The sequence below is a fragment of the Balaenoptera ricei genome, chromosome 15 (assembly GCF_028023285.1).
Source record: "Balaenoptera ricei isolate mBalRic1 chromosome 15, mBalRic1.hap2, whole genome shotgun sequence".
NCBI lineage: Eukaryota > Metazoa > Chordata > Mammalia > Artiodactyla > Balaenopteridae > Balaenoptera > Balaenoptera ricei.
The window spans coordinates 73,228,831-73,240,872 of NC_082653.1; the positions used below are offsets into that span (position 1 = coordinate 73,228,831).

At 43.9% G+C, this 12,042-nt stretch overlaps 1 protein-coding gene across 1 annotated transcript; it reads right to left on the bottom strand.

The window, feature by feature from the left end:
• Positions 1-941: 941 nt before the first annotated feature.
• On the bottom strand, positions 942-3,194 carry SEPHS2 (selenophosphate synthetase 2). Its single transcript, XM_059896028.1, has one exon. It carries the CDS (start codon positions 3,038-3,040, stop codon positions 1,685-1,687), a length of 1,356 nt encoding a protein of 451 aa, XP_059752011.1. The 5' UTR covers positions 3,041-3,194; the 3' UTR covers positions 942-1,684.
• Between the last annotated feature and the right edge of the window lie 8,848 nt (positions 3,195-12,042).

Sequence of the window (12,042 nt, forward strand, 5' to 3'; positions counted from 1 at the left end):
TGCTTTGCTCTCTTATTATCTTTTAATGGATACTTTATCTTCTTTTATTTCTGCTCTATTTTTTCTTTTGCTCCCTGTATTGTCTCTTTCTTGAGTTTGCTTTGACTTCTTTCAAGTTGGAGGCTTGCCTCAAATATCTGGTGATCCTTGCCTGCTCATATTTGAGAATGAGGCATTAAAAAGAATGTGCTTGAGTGAAGCTTTTCAACTGGGAGGCTTCCCAGTACAGGGATTTTCACCGGGGACTCCCTAAATGTTTGTATTTATAGGTCTTTTTTCTGGACAGGTTTATATTCTCCAGAGGAGTATCTTCCACCTGCGCCAGGCAGGGGCGGTATAAGCTTCCTGGACAGTGTTTCTAATACCTAAGCTGAGGGAGGGGGCTGGGCAATCTCATTTTTGTCTTTATTCTTGTTTTTGGTGAGGCTCCCTGTCCTCTGCTCTGCCTGGTGCCCCTGACTTTACAGTATTTTTTTAATTCACATTTTCCAGAAAACAAACCTCCGTTTACCTACACAGGTGAGAGGCAGTCAGCTGGTTGTATGACACGGGGGAGAGGATTGAGAACTGCAAAGACCTAATTGCCCTGTGCATAAATTTTTAACCAGTATCTCCGTTTTCATCCCCACCCTTTGACCCCACCTTCCTTAGTACATTCGGAGCATATCTCTTTGCTTCCTGTTAGTGTTCCCCAACTCTGAAGGCATTTATGCTTCAGCTTCCTCTGTTCTTCTAAGTCAGTTACCCCTCTTCCACCCACTTTCCATGTTCCAAGATTTGTTGACACCTTTCTTTACCTATTTCCTCTCCCACCCTCTAGTCCTTGGGATTTATGCCTGTTCTTGAGTCCTTTACTGTCAACGCTAAATGTATCAGCTGGTTCATTTTATAAGACTGTAAAAGATTCAGAATTCCAAGGGTACAAACATTAGCCAGAAGAATTTTTCAACAAAATCCTCTTTATTTCACTAGAAATCACTTTATTGATTAAATCACCAGGAATTTTCAGCACAAGAATTTAACATCTTAATGTCCACCAAGGCCTGGGCTCTGGGGCTTGCTCTGCCTCTCCCAGTCCTTAAAGGGGTTTAGAGGGAGAGACGTCATTAACAGAGACCAAGTAAGGTGGTTGGAGGTCCTCCTTTCCCAGTCATTGGACAAGCTGCTCAATTCTTGTCCAGAGTAGGAAAGAGCCAGTATTTCAGAGTAATCTAATAAGAATTTGACATTGCATTTTAATCTCCCTTAACAATTTAGATTTATCAACAGTACTGGTCCAAACTTATTTGCTTCTGATCTAAATGTTTTTCTTTTTGCAACTTATTTTTGGTGTCTATGTAATTTTAAATAATCTCACTCCCTGGGCAGAAATCAATGAACCCTGTGCCCAGAAAAATCTCTCAAACCTGAGTAGCCTCATCTTGCTCTTGGAAAGAGGAAACAGAGGGTTTTCTGCTCTTTTTCCACTCAAGAGATTAATAAACCTACCCCCCGAAAGTCCAAAATGTTACTTCTGGCCTTGGAATGTGCAGCTTTTGATGGGCTGATTCAAATCACCTAGAAAGGACAGCTGGAACTATTATGCAGGCAGCCTTCTTTGGAAATTTCCTAAAATCAACTCTTGAGAATTGTCCATGATTCTGTACAAAGGCTCTACAGTCCAAACAACTTCCCCTATTCCATCTCACAAGCTAGGCTCAGAGGAGGTACTGGAATTCTCAGGAGCAAGAGCAGTAGCAGAGGCTCCACGGGGCAGGACCTCAATAACTCGAGGCTTGTCAATGATCCGGGCTGTCCGGTTTCCCTTTTCCACAATGCCGACGATCCAGGCTTGGTGGCCCTCTCCATACTTTGAAGATTTGATTTCCGAACAAAAGCGAGCTGCCTGTTCTCTTGGCAGACAAATCAGTAACCCCCCAGAAGTTTCTGCTGAGGTTCCTTGAAGGAGCCCGAAGCGCCCGCTGGCCTTGCTGATAGCAGCCATCTTGGCAATGATTGGCAGATTATGAATGACAAAGGACACCTCATTTCTTTGTTGTTTTGCAAGGTTCTGAGAGTGACCCAGAATGCCAAAGCCTGTGATATCTGTGGCTGCATGGGCATTAAACGTGTGCATTAATCCAGCAGCAATTCTGTTTAGGGTAGCCATGTTGAACATGGCTTCCTGATAGGCCAGCTCTACCTCTTCTCTGGAGACCACCATCTTTATTTTATTCCATCTTTCAGGATTATCCAGCCATTGGTGGGCATTGACAGCAACTTGGGTTCCTAAGGGTTTGGTTAACACAAGCACATCCCCAACAACGGCACTGTCAGGCATTATGAATTCATTTGGTTGACACACCACAGTGGCAACTCCGCCGACGATAATCCAAGGGTTTACCACCGTTTGCCCACCAGTCACTGCAGTCCCTCCTTCCTCTGCAGCATCCCGAAAGCCTTTGACCATGAGTGGTGTTATCTTTTCTCGTTCCTCCTCAGTCATACTCTGGCTGACGCTGAGTAGCATCAACATGTTGTCACATTCAGTAATGCCCATGGCGTAGAGATCACTCAGCACGTTGGCACAAGCTATGCGCCCCATCATGTAGGGATCTTCCACCAAGGGGTAAAAGAAGTCGGTGGTCTGCACCAGGGACAGGCCCCCGTGCCTCAGGGGTATGACGCAGGAGTCCATCCCAATGCCGAGGGTTGGTAAGGTTGGGCTGGGTTCCGCCCTAACCGGCAGGCCGGCTTCCTGGGCCGTCTCTTCACGGCCTCCGACCAGGCCCCGGCCCGGCGGAGGCCGCACCTCCGGCCGCGTCAGTCCCGCCAGGAGTTTGAGCAGCGTCTCCTGCGGGACCTTGCAGCCTCAGCCCTTCATGCCGGAGAAGCCGGTCAGCCGCCAGCTCGGGCTGAGGCCCAACGCCTGGGGCTCGAAAGGCCGGTAGCTCGAGAAGCCCCGGCCTAGAGGCAAGCCTGTCGGGCCCGAGGAGCCTTCCCCCGCCGCCACCGCCGCCATCGCCTCTCCGCCGGCGCCCGTCGCCGCGGCTTCCGCCATCACGCCTGCCCGGCAGGGAGGGGAAAAGAGGAGAGAGGAGCAGAGGTCCCTTTTACTTTCCACTCCAGTTATTAAGGAGTAACAGTCAGATATTACCGCAGAGCGCCTCCCCGGCACGACTCGCGCAGCCTGACTGCAGCCACCCCACGCGCTCCTGGCCGTCCGGGAGGAGGAGCCGCCGGCATCCCTTATTTATACCCCTGGTGATTGACAGCCGTACCAGCCAATGATGACTCGAGAGGCGGGCTTCCTTTGGTCTAAAAGATGTATTACTAATCAACCACCAGCTTGGGAAATTGACCTCGGAGAGATTACAGAACAAATACCTTGGTTCATTTCCCTTGATGTAATTTAAACGATCTCTTGGGAGTGGCTGGCGGAGCTCTGTTTCCCTAGAGGCAGTTTATCAAATCCAGCATTTTCGAAGACGGGGGCAGATGGGTCACTTGGCAAACCTCAAGCCGGTCAGAATTGTCCAAGATAGCGCGCATGATCAATCCAGGGTAGGAAAATAGCCCAGGGAAAAAATCGTAAAGAATAGTGAGAAATTAGTTATTAAGTTACTACCATTATATAAGCAAGCCGCAGCATCAAAATAATGAAATGTTAACATGGACTTCAAAGCATTTAAGACTCCAAGTCCAGACATCTGCATGGGTTCTGGTGCTGTTTCCACTACTAACTGCCTGTGCCAGTCATTTTCCCTCTCCCGTGCATCAGCTGACTCATCTGAACAAAAAGTAGCTTACCTAGGTTTATTCTATTCCAAAGTTTCTATCTCTTTAAGTTAATATATATGAGAATCTGTGATGTATTCATGAAGGGCAGTTTGCCAATATCCATTAAAATTAGAACTGTGCTAAATACCTTTGACCCAGCAGTTCCAGTTCCCGAACTTTATCCTTTAGATGTACTCACCTATGTGAGTGGGAAATAATAGTTATTTACTGCTGTGCTATAAACATACAGGAACAACTTAAATGTTTATCAATTATGATTAAAATAGTGATACATTTATGTAATAGACTATCAGGCAACTGTAAAAAAGAATGAGAAAACATCGATGTGATTATCCTGATAGTAGTTGCAGTTCTAATAGGCAGGATTCTAAATACTTTACATATATTAACTAATTTAATTCTCATAAAGACCTTATAATAATAATTATATGAGTAATAAGTAATAAGTAATTTTGATTGCCTCTGGGGAGAGAATGAGGTGGTTAGGGGACAGGAGACTTTTTCATTGTATTGTCTTTTTGTTCTTTTAACATTGGAACTTAAAATAATTTTTTTAAACATTTGAATGTAATGCATACTTGAAAAAAAAGTAATTGCCTATGGGAGTATAAATTGGTGCAAACGTTTTGGAAAAAAGTTTGGCCTTAACTGATAAAGTTGGACACATGCAAACCCATGGAATTCCACCCATAGGACATGTCCTGGAGAAAACTCCTGCACGTGTGCCCCAGGTGATATGTTCAAGAATGGCTGTAAGAGCTCTGGAGATGATTGCACAACAATGTGAATGTGCTTAACACTACTGAACTGTACACTTAAAAGTGGTTAAGATGGTCAATTTTATGTTATGTGTGTTTTACCACAATCACAAATATAAAAAATAGAGTAGATACTTATAGATAGTATAGTTCATCATTACATTTGGTTTTTATTACTGCACAATACGGTATTAAGTCCTGGAGTGAATTGGAAAGAACCGGAACGTTAGAATTAGACCGAGTTGCAATCTTGGCTCTCCTAATGACCTTAGGCTAATTGTCTAACCTCTAGGGACCTCAGTTTCATTGCCTAAAAAAGTAGTCCTTTCACCTGAAGATAATAATACATATCAAATAGGAATGTTAAGAGAATTAAATTTTTTAAATGTGTGTAAATCTCTAACACAGTTCCTGACTGATGGTAAACTCAAAATAAATGATAGAACCTACTATCATACAGTACTGATAATGTGGGTGTAGGGACTGGACTTTAAATTCACAAAACTTATAACATCTACAAAAGTTTTTTATAAAAACAAATTCATTTATCTCCCAAAGGAAAAAGAAGAGCTATAACAGTAAAACACTGGAAATGATCCAAATGTCTGTTAGCAGGGGAGTGCACAAATAAATTGTGGTGTAATCACACAATGGAATATTATTTATTTGTAAAAGTGAGATATAGGCATCATCAACATGAATAATCTCAAAAACAAAACGTTGGGAGTAAGAAGCGAGCTATAGAAAACATAAACTAAGATGCCATTTATAAATAAGCAATAATATATCACTGAGATGCATAAATGATAAAAACTCTTTTAAAAGGTAAGAGAATTAATGATTAACAATATTTAGCATAGGAGTTACTTCTGGGGAAGGGTATATAAGGGGACTTCTGAGCTATGTTAAATTCTGTTCCTTGGGCTGGGTGGTAGTTTCATAGGTATTCCTTAAACCATACACATATATTTCCCCATGCTTTTTGTAAGTAAACTATATTTCAACATTTTAAAAAGAAGAAAGTATGCTGTATTTCAGAATTTTAAAAAAATGATATACTGAAAAAACAATAGATGTGGAAGCAAAGGACTTCTGGGTTTTGTCTGATCTCTGGGTGTGCTATCAATGAGCTGTCTGGCCTTAAGGAAGTTATATAACCTCTCTACACCTTAGTTTCCACTTCTGTAAAACGAGGGTCATCATCTCTGCTTCGGATCATATGAAAATCTCATCTACGAAAAGTTCTTTGCAAAACGTTCAGCATATTGTACATGTGAAGGATTCTCTTATCATTAAGGGAAAAACAAAAACATTCTATTTCGTCTGTAGTCACCTCTTCTGGGTTAAAAAGTGGCTAGATCAGGTGCCCCTGGTTATATGCTCTCTTAGTTCTTTGGACTTTTCCTTCTCAGTATTTAGCGCAATTGTAATTCTTTATTCATGTGATCACACCATGACTATCTGTTCCACTAGTCTGTAAGCTCCACAGAGCAGGGGCTGCTCTGTTTCATCCACCCTAGCACTTTACATGGCAATAGCATTTGTTGAATGAATACATCATTTTATACAATACAGTTTGCTGAGCACATATGATGAGCCATATGATGGTGCTGAGCATTTTTTTTTAAATTAATTAATTAATTAATTATTTTAAATTTTTGACTGTGTTGGGTCTTTGTTTCTGTGCGAGGGCTTTTTTTTCTCTAGTTGTGGCAAGCGGGGGCCACTCTTCATCGCGGTGCGCAGGCCTCTCACCATCGCGGCCTCTCTTGTTGTGGAGCACAGGCTCCAGACGCGCAGGCTCAGTAAATGTGGCTCACGGGCCTAGTTGCTCCGTGGCATGTGGGATCTTCCCAGACCAGGGCTTGAACCTGTGTCCCCTGCATTGGCAGGTGGATTCCCAACCACTGCGCCACCAGGGAAGCCCCCCGGTACTGAGCATTTTGCATTTATTTATCTCCTCATTTCCTCCTCAGAGCAGCCCCGGGAAGTTGGTTTTCTTATCTCCATTTTACAGATGCAGAAACTGACGTCCCTGATAGCTTAGGAGTCTTGCACAGAGTCACCAACTGGGAATCAACCTAGTGGGAATTGCAAACCCAAGTCTGTCTGACCTGAAGGCTGGTGCTCTACCCCTCATTCCAGGGGTCACCTTGATAATACTAACAACCCTTACCACACCCCTCAAGGAAGCAGGACTCTTTTGGGGGAAGATTTGCATCCATATCCCTCCCTGTCACTTCTACCTGGGAGCAATGTTCACCCGGGCCAGTGCAAAAAAAGTCATGAATTTGCCTTGGCCAGTGACCAACCTACTGGGCCAGAACGACAAGTTCACGTGCCTTTGTGCAGGCCATCCACCTGGGTGGATCCTTGTGACCGCATCATGAGCTTTCGAAAGCATCCTTTTTATCTTTTTCTTATTTTTTCACTGAGAGATTCATTGAACTACATTTACCATTTGGGTCAAAGATTGCAAAGGTAAAAACCTGGAGGTGGGGTTGGGAGAGCAGGCAAAGGAGAAGAAAGAGGGGTTTTAAAGAATAAGAGAATCTGAGGTATAGTTGACTTACAATATGATATTAGTTTCAAGTGTACAGCACTGTGATTCAAAACTTTCATAGATTTACTCCATTTAAAGTTATTTTAGGGACTTCCTTAGTGGTGCAGTGGCTAAGACTCAGTGCTCCCAATGCAGGGGGCCCAGGTTCAATCCCTGGTCGAGGAACTAGATCCTTCATGCATGCTGCAACTAAAGATCCTGCACGCCGCTACAAATATCCAGTGTGCCACAACTAAGACCTGGTGCAGCCAAAATAAATAAATAAATAAATATTTTTAAAAATACAGTTATTATAAAATATTGGCTATATTCCCTGTGCTGTACAATACATCCTGTAGCTTACTTATTTTATACATAGTAGTTTGTACCTCTTAATCCCCTACTCCTATCTCACCCTTCACCCACCACCATTTGATTTCCACATACAACAAAAGCCTTGGGGTTTTTTTCCATTATGATAATCATTCAGAATTATAACACTACACTTTAGGGTTCAGTACACTTTTTTGGGGAGGGGGCCTGCCCCGCACCTTGAGGCATGTGGTATCTTAGTTCCCCGGCCAGGGACAGAACCTGCGCCCCCTGCAGTGGAAGCACGGAGTCCTAACAACTGGACCACCAGGGAATTCCTGAAAATATACATTTAGTACATTTTCAGTACACTGAAAATACTTCAGTAGGCTCAGTACACTCTCCATTAAAATTTTTTCTTGTTACAAAATCATTGTCTTGTCATTGTAGAAAAATCACAAAATGCAACTTAGTAAAAAGGAAAAAAGTTAAAATCACTTGAAATCCCTCCTCCCAGAGAGAATTGCTATTGACACCTTAGTGGAGCAGAGCTAAGTTTAGACATTTTTCTTGCCATGCTATATGGAGGGCCACCACCTCACAATGAGCCCCAGGGGGCGCCCAGCCATTCCCTCCAGGCTGTATGGAGCGACATAGTGTGTGCTCTGTGCATTATATACACCTTTTTTTTTTTTTTTTAAACAAAAATGGGATCATCCCATTTATTTCTAGTAAGAAATAAAATAATGGTTGAAAAATATCTGGCATGTAATAGATGCTGGAGACACTCCCTGGGTTCATTCACAAATATGTATAGAAGACCTCCTTTGTGCTAGCCACTGCACTGGATATTGGAGCTATATCAGTGGACGCAACAGACAGCAATCCCTGTCCTCATGGAGCTGACATGTTAATGGAGAGACAGATAGCACTAGATAAGAGCAATCCTTTGTTGGTTAGGGATAGATACTAAGGAGAAAAAATAAAGTCTGGAGAGAGGGAGGTAAGAATTCTTGTATGTGAGTGTATATTGTGTGATTGTGGTCAGGGAAAGCCTCACTGATAAGGTGACTTTGAAATAAAGGCCTGACTGAAGAGAGGAATAAGGATGCAGATATTTGGGAAAGAGTGTTTCAGGGAGAGAGACTGGCAAGTTTAAAGGTCCTGGGGCAGGAAGGAGTGTGCCTGGGGTGGTCTAGGAACAACAAGGAGGTCAGGGTGACTGCTGCACAGTGAGTAGGGAGTGTTAAAGGAAATGAAGTCAGACAGATGTGGCACAGGGTAGGGAGGAGGTAGCACAGGACATAGGGCTTCACAGGTCATTGTAGGATTGACATAATCTAACTTTGTTATGGTTTTTAGTCTGTAGTCAAACCCCAAAGGTCCAAAACTTTTCCCGTCGGCCTGAGCCCCCACCACTCTGGCCTGACACCCAGGTCAGTGTCCCTATTGGTGGTCCCTGCCTTGGACCTGACCCAGGCCAGGTTCAGCCCTAGTTCCCAGCTCCCACCTCTCCTGGACTTGCCTCATGGGGTTTCTAGCAACAGGCTCTGCCTCAGAAAACTTGAGAAATGACACTCATGGCCACAGCTCTCACACTCTTAACCACCTTCCACCATCCCAAATGCCAGGAAGTTTCATCTTTGTATCTGAGGCAAATGTGAGAAACCCTAGTGAGTGAACTCCTGCCATAAGACCCAGAGAGAGAAAGAGACTTGGGGTAAGGGCAGAACTCGGGGAATGGAGGATTCTGAGACAGAGATAGAGATCACCAGAGCGGCTTTGAAGATGAGGAGGGAGGGAGTCATGTGATCATCTGGGGGAACAGCATTCCAAACAGAGAAACACCCAGAGCAAAGGCCCCAAGACACAGCAAGGCTGATGCGATGGCGAAAGAATAAGGAGGCCAGTGGCTGGACGAGAGAAGGGCAGGAAGAGGTGATGTCAGAGGAGCAATGAAGGGCCTGATATGCAGGGCCTGTGGGCCACTATAAGGCCTTTAGCTTTGGCTCTGGGTGAGATAAGAGCCATTGGAGGGTTTAGACTGGAGGACTGACATGATGACTCTGCCTAAGGTGAGGGCAGATGGGCTCGGGAGGTGGAATCAGAGGAACAGTGAGAAGGCTCCTGCAAAACCCCAGGAGAGAGACAATGGTGGTTTGCACCAGTGGCTACAGTGAAGATGGTAAGAGGCAATCAGAGTCAGGGTATTTTTTGAAACCAACAGATTTCCTGATGGCTTGAGTGCAAGATCTGATGGGTCATGCGGAGGATTTTTGGACTTTTTCTCCTAATAGAAAGAGGAAGCCACAAGATTAGTTTTGAGCAGGAGGATGACATGGTTGCCTTTGTGTTTTTGAAAGATCACTCTGGCTGCTAGGTTGAAAATAGACTGGAGGGGAAGAATGCTGCAGAGGATGGTGAGGGATGGTGGTGGCTTGGACTAGAGGGAAGAAGGTGGAGGGGGTGGACGGAGGACAGCACAGCTCTCCCTGCCTCCAGGCCTTTGCCAGGCTGCTCTCAATCACCCAAAAGCCCTTTATGGCCCACAAACACTATTATCTTCAAGACTCCAGGAAGTCCCCCCACTGTGATCCCTCAGCTCTGTGATTTCCTCTGTTCTAGCATTTATCATGCTAGGTTTTCTCTGACATCTGTGAGCTTCTCACAGGTGGAATCACACTTCACTAGCCTCTAAGAGCCCAAGGCCCAGCACCAGGTCTGGCACAGAGAAGGCCTTAGAGAGCGTTGGCTGAATGAATAAATGAAAAGAATGTGAAGGAGGAAATAGATCAACACCCTGATATTCGGAGCTCACCAAAGCATTGCAAATCCTTTATTAGTGTTGTTGTTGTTTTCTGATTATGAAAGTAATATGTGCTCTTTACAAAAAACAAAAACAAAAACATTACAGACATAACAATCACAGCATGAAAGATTCCCCAAACCTTATCCTCTATATTCTAGAAATAACTCAAGACATCTCTAGAATTTAGAAATAACTATGCAAAATTCAGTCATTATCCTCCCCCCAACTGGTTTTATATAGACTAAAAAACAAAATGTTTAAGAAGCAGAGAGATGGGAGAGAGAGAAGCTGAGAAAGACAGACTTCCTGCCTAGCAGACAAATAAGATGTAACACACAGTGCCCTGTAACTTGCTTTTTTTCTACCATGACAATCTTTCTATGCTAGTATATGTAAATCTACCATATTTTGATAAAGGCTGAATAGTATTGTATAAAATCGATTTGTTTAATCGATATAACCAAATTCTTATTATGTTGGAGATTTAATTTATTTTCTTCCTTTTTTTTTTTAATTTAAAGATTTCCTTGAATATCCCTGTTGTATTTATTTTGAGGCACCAGATTTTAGGAGGGTAGTTGAAACGTGGTCCTCCTGGGATGGTCAGAGGACTTGAGACTGTTTTATGGGGAATATTAGACATAACTGAGGATGTTCAGCCTGGAAGAGAGAAGGCTAAGGGTTGACATGAGCCATATCCAAATTTCTGAGGAGTTTCCGGGTGGGAAGGTGGAATGATTAGTCCTAGGCATTTCCACAGGGCAGAACCAAGTCTAAAGCATGGAAGTCACAGGAAGGCAAATTGGTATGTAATACAAGAAAGCATTTTGCTACAGGCAGAGATGCCGGAGACACAATGGATCTCTTTGAGAAGTCGTGAGCATCCCAGCTCTGGAGGTGTGTGAGTGGGACCTGGCTGAAGATTTAGTGGGAGGTAATATATAAGGGACTTGTGTGAGGCGAGGGAGGGTTGAATTAGGTGATATTCAGGAGATCTTTCAAATCTGAAATTTTTCTTACTACACTTCTAGTGGAAACTATCATAAGGATGGCATGGAGAAGTTGGCATGAAGCCTTAGAGAAAGGCTTCCCTGGTGGTGCAGTGGTTAAGAATCTGCCTGCCAATGCAGGGGACATAGGTTTGAGCCCTGATCTGGGAAGATCCCACATGCCGCGGAGCAACTAAGCCCATCATGCGCCACAACTACTGAGCCTGCGCTCTAGAGACTGCGAGCCACAACTACTGAAGCCCACGCTCCTAGAGCCCGTGCTCCGCAACAAAGAGAAGCCACCACAATGAGAAGCCCGCGCACCGCAACGAAGAGTAGCCTCCACTCGCCACAACTAGAGAAAACCTGTGCGCAGCAACAAAGACCCAACGCAGCCAAAAATAAATAAATAAAATAAATAAATTTATATTTTTTTAAAGCCTTAGAGAAGATCTTGGGCAGATTTTGACACGTGGTGATGGGGAACGTACATTTCAGACAAGTGGGATAGGCTGATGAGAGATTGAGGAAGAAAAAGTGGGACGTGAGGCTAAAGAAAGTTTGAGCCAAGTTATGTTGTAAGACTGAAATTTACCCCAAGAAACAAAGAACTTTTGGGATTTCTGCCTCACCCTAGCCCCGCAACCTCTGCTTGAGGACTACTTCCCCACCCAGGGATTGAGGACGAGGTGGCCAGATGCTGGTTTATATTTAGGATGTGACTCTGTTCCCTTGGCCTCAGCTGGTTACTGTGGGGTGGACATTTGACTCTAGCTGGGTCAATCAGATTCTCCCTCCTAAGAGTGTGGAAATTCAGAGATCTTAGCCCCCGTGGTCTTTTTTTTTTTTTTT